General features: G+C 35.2%; 5 protein-coding genes across 8 annotated transcripts; 2 read left to right on the top strand and 3 right to left on the bottom strand.

The window, feature by feature from the left end:
• Window positions 1-84: 84 nt before the first annotated feature.
• Window positions 85-4,225, bottom strand: LOC129578057 (nucleolar protein 6). The gene is made up of 6 exons (XM_055466167.1): window positions 2,855-4,225; window positions 2,123-2,765; window positions 1,630-2,054; window positions 1,343-1,483; window positions 1,113-1,275; window positions 85-1,042 (listed from the first exon to the last, which is right to left on the bottom strand). The coding sequence occupies exons 1-6, from the start codon at window positions 3,972-3,974 to the stop codon at window positions 160-162; spliced, it is 3,375 nt and encodes a 1,124-aa protein (XP_055322142.1). The 5' UTR covers window positions 3,975-4,225; the 3' UTR covers window positions 85-159.
• LOC129579222 (U7 snRNA-associated Sm-like protein LSm10) lies at window positions 4,181-8,272 on the top strand. 2 transcript variants are annotated; one of them, XR_008689216.1, is made up of 4 exons: window positions 4,192-4,420; window positions 4,487-4,604; window positions 7,659-7,947; window positions 8,016-8,272. XR_008689216.1 is itself a non-coding variant. In XM_055469113.1 (3 exons), the coding sequence occupies exons 1-3, from the start codon at window positions 4,278-4,280 to the stop codon at window positions 7,857-7,859; spliced, it is 462 nt and encodes a 153-aa protein (XP_055325088.1). In that variant the 5' UTR covers window positions 4,181-4,277; the 3' UTR covers window positions 7,860-8,272. The 2 variants fall into 2 exon arrangements, 1 of the variants encoding a protein (XP_055325088.1); XM_055469113.1 differs by having other exon boundaries at window positions 4,181-4,420; window positions 7,659-8,272.
• On the top strand, window positions 5,659-7,554 carry LOC129578750 (5'-nucleotidase domain-containing protein 1). The gene has a single exon (XM_055467846.1). It carries the CDS (start codon window positions 5,659-5,661, stop codon window positions 7,222-7,224), a length of 1,566 nt encoding a protein of 521 aa, XP_055323821.1. The 3' UTR covers window positions 7,225-7,554.
• On the bottom strand, window positions 8,050-10,502 carry LOC129578863 (acetyl-CoA acetyltransferase, cytosolic). Of its 3 annotated transcripts, none has more exons than XM_055468204.1 (7): window positions 10,394-10,502; window positions 9,655-9,700; window positions 9,359-9,480; window positions 8,820-9,297; window positions 8,484-8,734; window positions 8,264-8,405; window positions 8,050-8,189 (listed from the first exon to the last, which is right to left on the bottom strand). In XM_055468204.1, the coding sequence occupies exons 2-7, from the start codon at window positions 9,695-9,697 to the stop codon at window positions 8,050-8,052; spliced, it is 1,176 nt and encodes a 391-aa protein (XP_055324179.1). In that variant the 5' UTR covers window positions 9,698-9,700; window positions 10,394-10,502. The 3 variants fall into 3 exon arrangements, with proteins under 3 accessions (XP_055324179.1, XP_055324276.1, XP_055324088.1); XM_055468301.1 differs by having other exon boundaries at window positions 9,655-9,703; window positions 10,394-10,467; XM_055468113.1 differs by having other exon boundaries at window positions 9,655-9,703; window positions 10,047-10,421.
• A 2,569-nt stretch (window positions 10,503-13,071) lies between these two features.
• Window positions 13,072-14,078, bottom strand: LOC129577996 (uncharacterized). The gene is made up of 2 exons (XM_055466040.1): window positions 13,839-14,078; window positions 13,072-13,772 (listed from the first exon to the last, which is right to left on the bottom strand). Exons 1-2 carry the CDS (start codon window positions 13,884-13,886, stop codon window positions 13,209-13,211), a joined length of 612 nt encoding a protein of 203 aa, XP_055322015.1. The 5' UTR covers window positions 13,887-14,078; the 3' UTR covers window positions 13,072-13,208.
• Window positions 14,079-18,207: the final 4,129 nt, after the last annotated feature.

The following is an 18,207-nucleotide window of genomic DNA, read 5'->3' as shown; positions in this document are numbered from 1 at the left end:
GTTTTTACGAGAAAAAAAAATTACTATATGTCTTTGAATAGTGCGTAATAAAATTAAATGAGAACAAAAAAAAAATGAATCGGATTTTTTATTTCATGTCTTTTACAACTTTATTTCGAATAAAATATTTTTTAACATAAAAAAATATAATGAAGTCTATTACGATGAGTTGGCATCAGTTATGTTTTCGACAAGACCTTGTCCTAAAATCAAAAAATCATTTTTCAGTTGTTCGTGATTGAATTCCAATTGACCGTCAGCGGTTGCCACTTGACCCATAGCAGCAGTTATTTTGAACTCTTGTTTTGTAAATGTGTTTGGCTTCCATAAAACGGCGATTTGTTGTCCACCGCACGGATTGTAGAAGAACATAGCTACATGACCGTAACCAGTACGCAATTCATTCAAGTAGGATTCCACCGGATTGTAATCTGACATCGGTATGAATGGTTTGCGTTGACGCACTGATTTCTTGTTATCATTAGAGAATTCATGGACAAGATTGTCTCTCAAGTGCCTTTTGTTGAGGTTGATAATTAAATTGTATCCTTCGATCGATGCCGTAAATAATGGATCAGCGATAAAATCCTTGAAAATGCTTTTTTGAACGAGTTTCGTGGCATGACGTGCCAGTAAGGTGATTCGAGCTAAAATTTCAACACTTGGCGTTTTCTTCGACCAAATTGTATGTTTATCAACTTCACCCGTTGATGTGATGATGCACAAAGGTGGAAATGCACTACGCGTTGAAATGAATTCCATCTCCAACTTGTCGGTATATTCACGGCTGAGGTCATTGTTGAAATTCAATAGAATCAACTCTGTGTTCCAATTTGTATGCGCCAGCATGTGCAAAAAGCGAATGAATGCGGCCTGCGGTTGCGTCGGTGCTTCGGATGCAATCGTGTTGTAGTATTGGTGTGCAACGAGCAATTCGGTGCAAATGTCATCACCGAACAGGAATGGATCGATTAATTGTGAGTACAGCCATCGTTTTGCCAGAAGCACCGTCGGTCCAAATGATGAATGCTGATGATAAAGCCTGAAACAAATGATAATGTTTTGAAATATTAGTAGGTTTTGAGAAGTCCAATCAAATTCATTCCACTTACGTATGCAATGACACATTTATTTTCGGAGTTAAAATCAATTCACGTTCCATTTTCAAGCTCTGTGGTGTGGCCCTGTATTTAGTAACACCTTTCGATGACACTTCTTTCATGTGCAATGCTATTTCACGTGGAATAGCTATTTTGTATCGAAACATATATCCATCTAAAAACGCAAGAATATTCGACTTGAATTTGATGCCATCAAAATTTACCACAATAGTCATTCTAACCTTTGATTATGTCGATAGAATCTACATTGACCTTGGTTCGTAGACGGAATTTCTTTCGCAAACCACGTGAAATTTGAAGAAAAAAAGCAGCCTTGACATGTTGCAGCGCTCCCAACTCAGTTGGCCACTTTCCAGATGTTTCTGCATGAAATTAATCATCAACATTAAAATCAATAAATTTGCATTTGCCCCAAAAAAGTAATGTGTTATGTATGCTTTCAGAAATCGTAGATTTTGATCAAACAAAATGTGTTTTCTTTTTAAAATATCGAATAAAAAATACAAACCAAATTGAATAACTCCTTCATTAATGATTGCAGCATTGAATGTCTCCTTATCATCTTTGGAAAATAATCTTGCGTTTGCGATAACTGGCCGAAGTTCACAGTACCGGAATACTGGTGATTGTCCCAAAACCGATGTAATTACCAACGGCAACTCATCCAGAGATCTCAAGTTTTTATTAAGTTCATCGAATGTTTTAATAACTTGAATCGCCATATTCTCTGCGTTATTATCGCCGTCCAAAAATTCTTTGAAGCATTCATTCACCGCAAATGCGGAATCCATTTGATTGGCTGTGTAATGGATTTCCGATAGTTCAATACCGAAATGATGGTTCAATAAATGCTCGACAATTTGTTTGCAAATCAATCTCTTCTCAACTAATGACGATGTCAATGAACCCCAAACACAAGCTTCCGAAATGGATCTAAAGTCAAGAAACAAGAATAAAATAAGAACAATCTCCCAATGAAATAAGAATTATAAATAGCATACCCATCTTGGAATCGTCTCAATTCCGATTTTGAGCCCCAGAATTGTCTGTATTCTTCGGCTTCCGGTAGATTTGATTGTGGTCCTTTGTCGAGAATATCAAGCGCATATTCTGGATTCAAGACTAGACCAATTTTAAGCAGCTTCCCATTTGGTGTATGCTTTTCATTTATATTCCATGGTTTCAAATTGCCTTCGTGTACTTCGGTTATAGGCAAAATTGCATGGAGTCGCTTATCAAGGCCCTTTCTCAAAACCGATAGCACTAACTTTTCTGCGTATGGATGCCAATAGCCACAAAAATTGAAAATTGCTTCGGATTGTTGGGATTTTTTCAGAACTTTGCTAGCATCGAATCGAATGATGTGGTCAGCTTGTGTGTAGAGTTTAAGCAGTTTGGTTGCAAACAAAAATCGAAAACTATTAACATGCTCGTTATTCAATAGTTTCAATGCCACTGAACTCTCGTATCGAACACGACGGTACACATCCAACGAAAGATTGGCGCAAATATTGTAGTAACCGGTTGAGTCAATGAAAACAACATCAAAATATTGATGGAATATCTCTGGCTCTGGTTGAGTTGTACGGAACTTTGATTCGTAGATGGAAATACTTTTATTCATTTCGTCCCATGATGTATTTGCTAGAATGAAGAAAAAGTATGTTAAATGGGAAAACCATTTTCACCTCCAAAATGTAAGTATGAGTATTTAAACTCTTGCATCATCTCACCTAAATGAATCCAAACTTGTCGGATTATTTGGTAACTGTTCATGGAAGGTGTGATCAGGTTCTTTTGTATCAAATATGCAACGAACATCGATAGAATGAATCCATTGAAACCACCTTCACCAACATTATATTCACGTTGTTTCAGCCAAATTTTTAATAAAACAATTGCATCTCTAACGTGCGGATTGCTGCCAAGTGTGTTACACAGGTATTCGTCATTAAATTTGGTGTTCAAATCACCTAGAATCGTGCTATTGTAGAACGGTGTCGCCGAGTGCTCTGCGTTTTTAATGACTTCAGTCGATGGTTTCTTCGAATCCGTTTGTTCGGTCAATTGCTTAACATTTGATTTTTCCGGTGACAACCGTTCGATTTTGAAACTTTCCTCACCGCATGTGGCTCGCAAATAGAATCTAATGTGTTTTCCATGTTTACCGGCTGGTTCGAGCACTAATACCGGTTGAAATGGATTGCCATTGGCAAATAAGAATTTGCATTCGCCAGCTTGATCCCAACTCTTCAATTTTAAAGCTAAATAGCTCAAATATAATGCCTTCTTCCGATGATAAATACCATTTAGATGATTGCCTTTGGAGAAGAATTCGGCAGGAATTTCGATGCACACGTCTAAAACTGGATTTGCATTGATCACCGTTTGTGAACGAAACGATCCGACTGGGAAAACGGACGACGGGGAAACGAATCGAAATTTGATTGGGGCTGCATCGAATGGGATCTCTGCACTAATCGGTGGCACTATTTTATTTTTCTTCAACCATTTCAACTCGTGAACGGGCGTTTCATTCTCTTCCGATGGTAATGACTTCAAGTAATCAACCAGCCCTTGGAAAAAGTTTTCGATGAACGCCACTCGTTTTTCCGGTAATTTCGTTTCTTTCAGCAATTCCCCGGTTTGCAAATGGAAAAAATTCGAATGATATAATTTTTCGGTGGCTTTTAATTGATTAATTTCTTCAACTTTCGCCACTTTATGAAGATCTTTTTTCAGCTTCAATTTTTTTGTCGCTGGAACAACTGTATAACTGCCATTCTCATTATTTGAACCATTTGTTAGTGAATTTTTACGCTTTTTCGATGCCTTTTCATTTGGATGAAACATTTTTTTGATATAGTTATCAAGTAAATGATTTAAATTGAGCGAAAAATGAACGTTTCAAAACAGTTTACTGGCTAGAAAATAAACATGCCGCACTCGTAAGTGAGTGATATACAATGCACGTGTATTTCTGATGCTTATGTCAAATCGTAGCTGTCAGATGTGTTGACATTTTAAGTCACCACAATGGGAGGGGGAACGAGCCCGTTGAATTGACAAATTCAATACACATTCGAATGAACATAAACAAATCACACGCAAACTGCAAGTACCATAGTTGTGTTCAATCAACGAATTTGGTGTGAAATGGATCCACGAATTTCAAAATTAGAATATTCGAAAATATACAACAGTTTAGCGAGTGTTCCGGTGATTTTGCTCAACAAAAATACAATCATTGATTTATGGAACGAAACCTCCGTGGCCGGAACAATTCAAGATGTTGATGGGTAATATTGGATTCTTTATTTTTGTTTTAAGACACAACAACCTGTTTAAAATTCATTTTCAACTAGATTCATGAATATCACAATGACCAATGTGGTTTTTATCGATCAACAAGGACAGATGAGGCCGCTAGAAAATTTCTTTATTCTCGCCAGAAATATTAAATTCATCCATATTCCAAAAGAGGTAAATGCGTCATTTAAATTTCTGTTTTTTTTTTCGTAGTCATCAACATTGTTTGAATGGTTTAGAATAATCAGACAAATTCAATTTATCACGTGATGATATGTGTTAGATATTGAAGATGATTTCGACTAACCGTAATTTTCCAATTTTGAAATTTTTCTCGGAAAAAGTGTTTATTTCAATAAAAACATGAGATAAATAATATAAAGTGATGACTGCATTGCTGTGCAGTGTACACATTATCGCACCACACTCATTCAGTATCTACTTTAATCTGGATTTGAAAATATTGTTCCAAATTATTATACCCAATCTCTTCGTGTAAATTGATGCAGAAAATAGAAATGGTTCACACATTTTAAAATAATAAAGTACATGTGGTTTTTTTGTCAGCAGTTCAATTGTTGACAGATATGTTATGTTTTTGCCGCGTTCAATAAGCTCAGCTGTTGGTGTGATTTCATTTGACAGATTACGTCACGTAGACTATGCTTGGTTGTCAAAGTCCACATACCATTGAGTATAGTATAAGCATCACTTCAATGAAGAAGCCCAAACAAATAAGAAATAAAACAAAACAAAACCGAACCGAATTAACGAACAGTGATTCGTTGTGTGGCCCGAAATTGATAATCGTGTGTATCAATTCATCTAGACAAATAGAATAATGGCACAATAGCTATCAAGTAGTCGTCAAATGTGTATCTCTCATTTTGTGCACTCGTTACACGGACACAAACTTCGGACACAATTCGCATTATTTCGATCGGTATTCACGTGTATTCATTACGTTTTAGTGACATAAAGCACTTTCAAAAACGAAGTAGGAAACTCCTTGGCATTGAAAACAATTTTAATCGACAAAATGCAAATCTAATTTCATTCATAAAAATTAACGCAACGAAAACTGATAAGCAAAATCAACAAAAGGTGTTATAATCGCAAGAAACGAACAAGAAAAAACTTCAATCACGTGGGCGCTAATTGCTAATTACCGCAAACAAATTTGACGACAAAAAAAGTAACGAAATTGAAATCGATAATCGCAAAAAGTATGTTAATAAGTAAGAGTGTGCTACTGAGTCAAGTGCAAAATAAATCATGTGGTCAATTTTCGTGTCAAGTGCGTAGTCTATTTTTATGTGTCGCTGCAACATTCGAGTACACCAACAATAACAAGCACAACATCAATTTCATTCGTCAATATCATTCGTTGCGAAGCAATTTAGCAAACAATAATACGGCTCGTTTAGCAACAACACCGAATGCATCGTATGCGAATCGCAATTATTCGCGTTTCTCCGCCAATACGATACTCACTGGAACAGCAATGATGAAGCTCACTGATTACGATTGCATCGGATTCGATTTGGACAATACGTTGCTACGCTACAAACTCACGGAAATGGTCGAGCTGGAATACCGTGTACTCTCACATTTCCTCATTGATGTCAAAGGTTATCCGAGTAAATATCTAGAGCGACCAATGGTGGAAAATATCGACTTTTTGCAAAAGGGACTGATAATCGATTTTGCACGCGGAAACATTCTGAAAATCGCATATGACGGCTATATTTCGAAAGCATGCCACGGCACAAGGCAACTGACCGATGATGAAATCGTTGATATTTATGGCAAAGACCGGAGCTGGCAGGTAACAAGCGACTTTTGCAAGAATTTATTGGAAGCATGGCATGGACCGTTGGCTGACGACATGAGAACGCTACTCGATTACTTTGATATGCCTGCATCACTGGTATTCGCACGAATTGTCGATACACTTGATGATGCCAACGGCAACAGACCACTACCGAAATACAACATTTGGCCCGATATACTCGATGGTTTGGGTGAGATTTTTACGTGGGAGCATTTCGAAAATGATCGAAGCAAGTATTTTGCCAGTGTTAAATCAGATCCAGGAAAATATATCCATCGATCGTCGGACGCACTGAAAAAATGGCTAACGGAATTGCGAAAACACAAAACGATATTTTTATTGACCGGTTCACACGTAGACTTTGCTAGTTTCACGTCCAGCTATGCATTTGGAAAGGATTGGCGCAATTACTTCGATGTCATTGTATGCTATGCTAAAAAACCTGGATTTTTCACGAAAGATCGCGCATTTTTGCGCTCACACGATACCGAAGAAACAAACGAAGAAATCGATCCGTCAAAACTGAAACTAGGCGATGTGTATACACAAGGCAATTGGAATGGTTTGATGCAGTGTTTAGCTCAAAAGTCCAAAACAACCACTCCAAAAGTTCTTTATGTTGGTGACAATTTGATACAAGACGTTTACTCGCCCAATGAATATTCAAAAGCCGACACGATTGCGCTTGCCGAAGAGATGATGGCCGAAGGAATGACCGGACGTGCATCGGAACATAAAGATAAACGATTACTCACGTCTCCATTGTGGGGCACATACTTTTTAGCAAGCAACGATGAACCAACCATTTGGCTCGAAATCATTCGCAAACATGCAAAGCTCTGTGTTCCGAATTTGGATTTTATCGCTGCTCATCCGATCGACCAAGAATTCAAGATTTTTACCCAGAAAATGTGTACAAATGGCTTCTATCCGAACGAACCGCTTTGCTTCACAAAATAGATTACCAACACATTCAAAGGGTCTATATGAATATAACACTAAAATATCGATTTAATGTAAAGACTCTACGCAAATTTACCATAAATTTAATTCAAAATGGATTTTAATTAAATCTATGTGATTTTTCTTTTTTGCTGATTTCGAACTATAGTAGATTACACAACACAGATATACAACATACCAGTTTCTTTACCATATATCAAACACACACACACGTTTCTTCTGTTACTAGATGTAAAATAGATTCTGACCACTTCTTATTTTTAAAATAGACAATAAATGTAATGAATAATGCATAGCTACGAATAAAGATATGGATTGTCATTGTAATTACATGCTTTTTTGTGGCTTTCTTTTCGAAATTCTTTTCACACTTCCATATTTGTTTGTGAAATGAAATATTCAACGTATTCTGACCTTGACATTTATTCCAGATCGATGTGACACGGGCTTTAGAAAGACTTTATTACAAAAAATCGAATGAAGCTAAAAATAAGCGGCCATCAAAAACATTCAAGCTGAAACGAGCTCAATTGAATCATTTGCAAACTTTACGGGAAATTTCTGCCCAAAATGATGAGCAGGAGGGACACGATAACGAATCTCTAGGAACATCAACGGAAACCACCTCATAAAATGATACATTCAATGAAACGCATTTGATTTTTTAGAAAATATTATAAATTTAACGAAATTACGAAACTTTTATTGTCTTATGTAGAGGTAAAGCCCATTCATATTCGTATTCGTATTTGATCGATTTGTGAGTAAAGTAACAAGTACATTTGTAGAAAAGTATTATTCCCTTGGAATCGATTAGACATTTCACAATACTTCGATGGCAATGGCAATTCCCATTCCACCGCCAACACATAATGCAGCGACTCCTTTACGTCCACCAGTTCTCTTCAATGCATAGATTAATGTAACAAGGACACGACATCCAGACGCACCAATCGGATGACCTGTTAGACAAAAATTCAACATCAAAAACTCATTTGTATGAATAAAACCTAAATTCGAAATGCAGAATATTTACCAAGAGCAATTGCACCACCATGGATATTAATTTTTGACTCATCAATATTCAATTCTTTGTTCACTGACAAAGAAACAGCAGCAAAGGCTTCATTCAATTCATACAGATCAACCTCGTCTTTGGTCCAACCGGCTTTTTTAAGCTGAAAATTGAAATAGAGATTTGTTTTTTTTTTTCAGAATGTGTACTTCATTCACAGTAAGTATTAAATTGTACTAACCACAACATCTACAGCAGCGCTAGCACCAATGCCCATAATAATTGGATCAACTCCTGCTTGACCGAAAGCAACAATACGCGCCAATGGTGATGCACCTCGTTTTTGTACTTCCTCTTGTGACATCAAAAGTACGGCAGCGGCCGAGTCATTGATTCCTGAAGCATTACCGGCAGTGACTGATCCATTCTTATCAAAACAGGGTTTCAGTTTTGCAAGCGTTTCAACTGTTGTCTCATGCTTTGGGTATTCATCTATAAAAAAATCAATAAAATCAATTTTCATTTCTACATTCACTAAAACTTGGAATAAAATTTAAGAAAAAGCAAATTGACTCACCTTTATCAAATAAGGTAACACCAGTGCGGCTTGGAATTGGAACCGGTACAATTTCAGCATCAAAATATCCGTTTTTCTGTGCTGTTTCGGCCAATTTCTGTGAACGTGCAGCGTATGCATCTTGTTGTTCTCGAGTGTTTTCGTATTTTTTGTTGCAATTCTCGGCAGTGACGCCCATGTGAATGTCGTTAAATGCATCAGTAAGGCCATCGTTTAGCATAGTATCGATAAGATTTGTTGAGCCCAATTTGACGCCAGCACGTAATTGCACGGCATGCGGTGCCAGTGTCATACTTTCCTGACCACCACAGGCAACAATTTTCGATTCTCCACACTTAATCGACTGGAAACCGAGATAAACCGATTTCAATCCAGAGCCACATAACATATTCAGTAAATATGCAGGCACATCTTGTGGAATTCCAGCTTTTATCGAAGCCTGACGCGCTGGATTTTGACCAGCACCAGCAGTAAGAGACTAAAATTCAAGAGGAACGTTAGTGGCTTTTCAACAACACATGACGTTTCAGTCACAATACCTGGCCGAGTATGACTTCACTAACGTCAGCTGCATTTGTGTTGGCACGATTCAATACTTCTTTTAAAACGATTGCGCCAAGGTCCGATGCAGGCACTTTTGATAAGGTTCCATTGAAATTGCCTAGTTAAATAAAATTATCTTTGTTTGAATAAAAAATATTTGCCAAAGGCGTTGCAAGATAATGGTTATGGTTAACACGAATTTTAATCACTCACGACAAATAAGATATCATTCTTATTTCATGTTTTAATAACTTATATGTAATCAATTCGAATAAATGACTGCGACTCTTACCGATTGGTGTTCGGGCAGCTGATACAATAAAAACATCACTCATTTTCTGCTGCAACAAATCAAATGTGTTAACGTTTATCTTATCACGACCAATGATAAATAAAATAATATCAAAATGCGCCTAATTAAAATGTACACCCAATCGATACTAGCAAATATTAACGTTTGAAAAAAAAAACACGGTAATGATAAGTTCCAGGAAAAAACAGCAAAAGCTAAAAGTAGTGTGTGAGTTTTTGATGCACCAATGAGAAACGATATTGGTTTAGTGTAGTGATTTAAATCAATATTGAAATTGCTTTCTAAAAATGTCGAAAGCAAACGAAAAAGTCAATAAAAAAAAGTGCCGAAAAGCTGAGGAAAAAGATATTATATCATGAGCTCGTGTATACCCGAATGCAGCCACACAGTCAAAAGATGTTTTTGGTGAAAGTTTCGAAAGCAAATACGATCATTCGGATCGTAATTAACACCCATTTACTAACACACGTGAAAACTCGTTTTAAAAATACAACGAAACAAAAGAAAAAACAATTGCAACAATAAGATCACTGCTGCATGTATATAATCAATGTGATGGAATTTCGAATGTTACCGGATCAAATTTCTAATTATATTTTAATTGCCATGTCTAAAATGTGCAAGTGAGCTATACTCTATGCGCTTAGCTTCAACTCTTGGGCATGTTTTAATTCAATTTTTTGAAGAAGAAATAATAACTATTCAAAAAACAACTCACTTAAAAACTCGTTTGGCTTGGAATCGAAAATGTGCCGTCTAAATGCGAACACTGCTTTTATAGTACTGATGGTATCATATGATTGGTCTTAATGGCACATGCATACGTTATCTCTGTATTGAAAATGTGAATGAATTTCTCCTCCGTCATATTCGTACACCAAAGTCGTGTGGAATGAATCACAATAATTACCATGAAAACGTCACTTTGCCTACGATGATTCTTTGTTACGATTGTGTCGACATCTGTTGAACGAGAAATGAACCAAGTCTCTGTCGCGTGCTTCAATACAAATGCTTTTTTGTACATATTTCAAATTGGAAGCAACTCATCGAATTTACTAGACAAATTTGAAAAATGTATAGTAGAAGAAAATCGATTTTATCGTCTGAAATGTGAAATGTTGGTTTCCTGAAACATTCACCATTAAAAATGTATGTAGCGAACAAACGATCAAATTTCTGCCCTTAAAGTAAAACGGAACTTGAGATCGCTTAGTCATAAGTAGAATTAAGTGCTGCTCTTGGACACAGTATTCAAACCAGTTCAACTCATATGAAACGTTGGCTATGTTCGAAGAGGCAAATGTTACTTCATCTGCGAAATAGCAAATAACGAAATCGAACGTCGTTTGAATCGAAAAGCTGTATATGCCATTGATAACGTCAACTGTGTACTTTGTTATGTCCTAGAAAAGAAATTCTTCGTTAATATGAAGTGGCTTTGTAATTCGAAAGTTGTTTACTAACCAAACTATTGAACGCACGAACAATGAATATGGCATATGTACACATTTGCTTGAAAAAAGGACCGCTTATAATTTTTTGGATACAGTCAATTAGGTGGAAAATGTCCAAATGATACTTTATCATAGCAATTAAGCGAAGTCGGAAAATTGGATCAGTTTTAGCTGTTTGTGTCGTCGCATAGATGACCTTATTTCCAAATTCGTTTGGTTCAAATTCAATAAATAACTTTTAAAGGCATCAAGTACAGCACAATCATAGCGAAATAGTCCAATATACAGTGACTATACTGTTGTGAACAGTATCATTTAAATCATAACACATAAGCTTTGTAGTGAACAAATAACGAGCAGTAGTGTAAGGCTGAATGTTTTGACAGGAAACCTAAGATGCGAGAAACAAAATGTAAAAAAGTGATGAATAATCATTTGAAACAGGGCGCTCACTTGAGTTGATTCTGCTGAAACCAATCAGACGGATCAGGGTTTCCAGTAGCCAAATAAAGCGTTGGACCCAATGAAAATTGAAAAATCATTACGACGCAAAAGTATTGTGAGAATTTACTAATCCTATTAACGAGAATGGTATTTTGTTGTTCAGTTTCTTCGACGATTTTCGTCGAATCACTACCTATAATTGTCGATCCTTTGAATAAAGATAAATTTTTAAAAAATTCTGTTACGAAACTCGCATTTCAAACTTACTTCTGGTAGCGATTTCAGTCAGAGTATCGATAGTTTCATTTATGAGTGACTTATGCACAACAAAATCAATATAAATTAAAAACATCGAGGTGATGGCAATCAACGCGTAAAAAGGTTTATTAACATGTGTTAACGACTGTTTGTCGTCAAGTGCGTACAATACAAATGGCAACCCCATGAAAACTTGTGAAACGACCACAACCAAATATATTAACGTAAAAGTTTGCGACATTTTTCTTCCCAATTATCAATGACGTATTACCCAATCCCACCCAATGTAATTTTTGTTTGGTACTGTCAAGCACTAACACCATAATTTCCACTTTGAAAATGTTTATTCAAAAATCCAGTTTGATAGTAGCACAAACGATACTTGCTGATCGAAAATCTTCAACACAACTGAAGTAATGTTCCATTTCGAATGAAACAATAAACTTTTGAGTCAGAGATACATGAAAAATTAAAAAGGTATCGATCAATAATAAATTTTTGTTTCCAACCCATTAGAGTGGGTTGTACAGGTTATTTTTCCCAATTAATTATTCACCCTATTCAGAAATCTTTTTCGGTTTGAAATGAATTCAAATACATGTGTCGAAAAACATTTGGAAATATTGACAAACTTATAATGTAAAATTGATAGCGCAGTACATGGAAATAGGATTTATTGAAAATGAGCCGATGTTACGTCATTGCTGATGATTTAATAACACCATTAAATTGTGAAGGTATTTAGTCGGAGGAAACCAAAAATCACACAAAAGATTGAATGTGGCAAAAGTACCGAATTTTTGTGCTTCTCATTCTGCAATGTTCTAGAAATTAATCCCTTTTTTATCCTCAACGACATAATTGAATATTACAAAAATATCTTCATTTCCAGACAATATAAATGCTAATATTGTTTGTCACATGTTCGGAAATCATCGTTTTTTTGACACGAAGATCTCAATGGACTCTTTCAAATTAAACAATTTTTGTCAATATTTATTCAATATTGTCTGTAATATTTCATTGTATTTTCCACATTTTGCTTATGATTCGAAATCCAACTAAACCGAAATTACAGGGTCGCAACTGAAGTGATAATGACATCTAACTGTAATTTCTTATTTGTTGGCTTACAGCATTGCTCTGAAGGCGAAAAATATCATCAAAAATATCAGATTGTCATGAAAAATGGGAAATTGTTTGACCAATGAAAAAAATAAGAAAACTTTTTCCCTTTGTAGTTCATATTGTTTTTTATTCAGTACCTAATTACAAGTCAGGATTTGGTTTGTTTTATTAAGTACTTAAATACGAACTATTAACATCCTTGTGGAAGAAAAGCTACGTTCATGATTATTGTTGATCTCTGTTTTGTCAACGACCAAAACTGTTTATAAACCCACCAGCAAATGATTCAACCCCATTAGCTACGCCTCTTCTAGTGTCACGAACGCCGTCAGCAACACCTTTTGCAACACCGTTGGCTCTATTGACTGCAGAAGCTCCAGCACCCTGCACAGTATGGTGGGCTACTTGCACAGTATTTCCGGTAAAGCCACCTGCATTTTCGAGGCCTGTGTTAAGATGTTGTTTAGCTTGTTCAAAGTGTCCATTGCTTGCTGATGGACCGTTGTTCGATGGTTGACCACCGGTTTGTTGCTGACCTCCAAAACTGTTTTTAAACCCACCAGCAAATGATTCAATTCCATTAGCTACTCCTCTTCTGGTGCTACGGACACCATCAGCAACACCTTTTGCTCTATTGACTGCAGAAGCTCCAGCACCCCGAACAGTATGGTGGACTACTTGCACAGTATTTCCGGTAAAGCCACCTGCATTTTCGAGGCCTTTGTAAAGATGTTGTTTAGCTTGTCCAAAGTGTCCATTGCTTGCTGATGGACCGTTGTTCGTTGGTTGACCACCAGTTTGAAGCAAAACCTTCAAAGAAGAATTATTTAAAAAAAAATGATGATATCTAAAAAAAAACTAATAGGGAATATTTACGGATTGAATAACGGCAATGCCAATGAATGCAATACAGAAGAACTTCATCTTGTTTGATTGCTGCGACCAAATTAGTTTGTATGTCAAAGTGATCGAAGTGAATGAAGTACCGCTTTCACCTTACTCCTTTTATACTAAATGCAAACTACTTTGGTTGTGAACTTTAATTACATTTTTATACACGTGTGTCATCAGCTCTTAATGGCAATATTCATATCCAATTAAAATTGAATGTTTATTACAAAACATTGTTGTAATTTAAATGTAAATTTTCTTTAATAATGAAACAATGATCGATATAATTGAACAAAAAAAATTTTTTGAACAATTTATTTTCAACAACAACGAATTTGTACGTCATATATTTGTAAAATTAGAGTAATATGGATTGACTTCGATAGAAGTTTTCATCACCTTTCAATCGAATGTAGTTTATCGATTTGAAAAATATGTAGTAGAAAAAAGCCGATTTAATAATCTGAAATGAAACATTAGACTTTGAGATGCTTCTATGATGCTCTAGAAATGATGATTTGTTTACCTTCAAAAATGTATACAGAGAACAAACAATTGAATCGTTGCCTTTGAAGTAGAATGGTATCTGCGATCGTTTTATCATTACTAAAATCAGTAATTGTTCTTTGACAGGGAGCTCAAACCACCTCATGTCATATAAAATGTTGGCTAAATTTAAAGACGCAACTGTAACTTTGTCTGCGAAATAGCAAATGCCAAAATTAAAAATTGTATGTATCAGCAGTGAATACAGTCCAACAAGAACATCAACGGTATTTTTTTTGTTGTCCTAAAAATGAGAAAGCTTATGTCTTAAAATACATTTTTGTAGACCATAGCTCAGCGATGCACGTCATCAGTTAATCGGCTGGTACACAGTACATTTGACCAGTTGCGACTTCGCAACAATGAATGTTTGACCGAAGTCGCAACTGGTCAAATGTACTGTGACCAGCCGATTAACTGGTGACGTGCACCGCTGAAAGGATTGTATATGTCACTTGATTCAATATCCACCCGCTCACTTTGCTATTCAATGTATATCCGATGAAAACTGCATATGTGCATAATTGTTTAAAAAACGGCCCACTCATGATGCGTTGAACATTTGTCATCATTTCAATTATTGTCAGATGGAATTTTATCATTGAAACGATGTAAAGTCGATGCCTTGAATCACTTCTGTCGATTTGATCGCGGCTTGTTTGTTTCCATTTAAAATTGCCGCGGTCAATTTCTAGAGCATCATTCCTCATCACATCGACACATGCACATATATAACGACAGCATCCAATATATAGCGATACCACAGCTGAGAATATCAGCATGTAAATGATGGAGAAAAAACATTCAAAAACGCAGAATGAAAAGTACAATAAGGAATTTTTGGTGTTGAACGGATACCTTGAAAGAAGATAAGAGTTTTAAAAGATTGCCGAATGTGCTGTTTGGATCTAATCATTACTTCACTTGAATTAGACCAAGCCAGGTGATTGGATCGGGAAATCCATGAATTGTATAGATAATTGGGCCAAGTAAAAACGGAACAAATGATGTCATACACATCATTTGAGAGAATTTCTTAATTCTTAAAAATAAACCAACATCACGTTGTTCAGCTGCATCAAAGATCATCTTACGGATACTGCCATCAATTTGAGATCCTTGAGAAAAATAAAAATGTCTTCTCGATGAATTTTTCATTGGGTCATTTATCGATTCATTGGTCCATACTCACTTGTTGTCACAATTTCTTCCAACAAATCAAGAGTTCGGCTAATGAATATTCTATGCCGAGTCAAGTCAATATAGATTAACGTCATCAATGTGATGCCAACTATTAAATTTCCAGCATTATGGACACGTGTTAATAGTTTTCGGTTGTCAATCGCATATAAAATGAAAGGTGTAATAAAACACACTTGCGACATTATTACTATTGTATGAACAAATGTTTGGCCAATAATGTTTTTCCCGAATACTGTTATTGGCTCATTTCCTAGGCCGATCCAATGTAATATTTGTCTCGTACACTTCAACACCGTAGTCATTGTAATTATAATTATTATTACTTTAGTCAAACATCACACTAATAAGGAACAACGTACGTTTGGTAAAGACACACTTCAATAACTAGACCAAAATGAATAAACTCATTTTAATATGTTTTCAATAATTTTCGCCAGCCCAGCAAGCCACACTTGGATTCATACAGCAGAATGATTCAAAATTATTATATAGAAGTAAATTATTTTTGGGCCTTTTTTTAATTGCAGCTGACTTACCAACAGAAATAAGTTTCACAAAAAATCTCTGACGCTCAATTTTGTTCAGTTTTTGAAGAGGAAGTTTCAGTTTGCATTTCTGATTAACCGTTTTGAAAAATTTCGTTGGTTAAAATAAAAGTAATAAGATATGGGATTTCATTTTATAACTTTCACTTCAACCAGGTGAACTTATTTCTGTTGATAAATTCGATGAAATTTTGAAAAAGATACAAAAATGATTTACTTTATACATTATTACAAGGGAAACGATGATATACGTGACGTAGATTGGTTGGTGTTGAGCATTCTCTATTCAAACTCTTACTTTTAATATATATTTTTTATCTCACCGATTTCCCACTTAATCTGTTTACTGTGGATGATTGTGTCTGACTATTTTGAGAAGAGTTATGTAGAAGAAGAAAGGCAATGTAACATTTTGAAAATGAGAATAGAAATATTGATTTCATATTAAGTTGGAAAAATAAAAGAAACGGCGTAGAAAAATTGAATGAAGTCTCCTTTGAAATTGTAATTAGCATACCACCGCGTCATCTTTGAAGTGTATATGTATTTGCTCCACAAACTACGTATAAAAATGTATTAAAGTTGAAAATTGTTTGGAAAAGAAGCACACGACTTTCGATGATTGCGTCAGAAGTTTGTTCTATTTGATGTTCGGTCGAATATCAAATGTTTCAATTCAAAAATATGCTCCGTTTAAAGTTCGTGACCCATCAAACTATGTAATTATTGGCTTAATAACGTATGGTTAGTTTTTTATAACAAAGAATGAAAAAAATCGAAATTTCATTCATCTACTTCAACATTATGTAACTTTGTACATCTGTTTCGTAAATATGTAGGCTTAGGACATTCAAAAATTCCATAAATAATTCAACAGAAAAAAATGGGAAGAAACACATTGGGAAAATTTCGGTTTGTTTATCGCTAGCTAGATTTAGTTGCGTTGAAAACTATTTATTATTTATCCTCATCAAGGAAAGATTGTTTTTGGGCGCTAACTGACACAAATATATATATATATAAATTGACAATATATAAACGAACTTAAATTGACAATAAGGTGTTTTGTTTTAATCTACAAATAAACTCAATCGATATATTATTTATCTGTTGCTACTTTCTGTTTTTTTCAACTGAATCGCACTATTTTTCCTCTGCCAATTATTTTTGATGATAACATCTTTCAAACACTTGATAGTTTAACGTATGAATTTGTTTCCAGCTGTGTCGATATAAACGTGCGTCATTGGAATAATGCAAACTTATACACATATATGCGGAGCTTTTAATTTATAATATTATATGAGGGCCTGAGAACAACAAAAAGTTGTAGCATGTGTTGTATGGAGTTGGGTCACTTTTACGCTCAACTTTTTGTTGGTCAATTTCACTCCCAGTCCCTCATATATCAAACTATGAAGCTGTGCAATCATCAATGTTTTTAAAAAGTAATTTATACTATTTATTCTAGAATACGTCATCATAATCAATATTCTCATTTATTAATAATGTATTTTTCCAAGCATATTTCCATTTAACTTTATTTTGAATAAAAGTCGTTAATGATTTTGAGAAGTAGATAATAGACAAAAGCCGATTTTATAATCTATAAAAAGGAAACAAACACAATTATTGGTATGCACAATGGAAAAGTGTAGAAAAACCAGAATTTTTATCGGAATCTACCTTTAGAATCGTTGGTAGCGAACAAATTACTGAATTGTTGCCTTTAAAAAAGAATGGGATTCGTACTCTTTGTATCATAAATATAAGTCGCCGTTTCTCTTCGATCGGAAATTCAAACCAATTCATATCGTACAAAACATTGCCTACATCAGAAGATGCGAATGTAACTGCGTCGGTGAAATAGCAAATTCCAAGATTAAGAATTGTGTGAATGAGTAATGCATAAAACGACAACATTACATCAGCGGTGTATTGTTTAATATCCTGTAAATAGAAATGGTTATCAGACCAATTGATAATTTATGCCGTGACTAGTTATCCACTTGCTTTGCTGTTCAACGAATTTCCAATGAATATAGCGTATGAACATAATT

Source organism: Sitodiplosis mosellana, unplaced genomic scaffold (genome assembly GCF_009176505.1).
Source record: "Sitodiplosis mosellana isolate CC-2019 unplaced genomic scaffold, AAFC_SMos_1.0 Smas_scaffold_1, whole genome shotgun sequence".
Classification (NCBI taxonomy): Eukaryota; Metazoa; Arthropoda; class Insecta; order Diptera; family Cecidomyiidae; genus Sitodiplosis; species Sitodiplosis mosellana.
The sequence above is the reverse complement of the archived record's forward strand: the minus strand, read 5'-3'. Positions and strand labels throughout refer to the sequence as shown.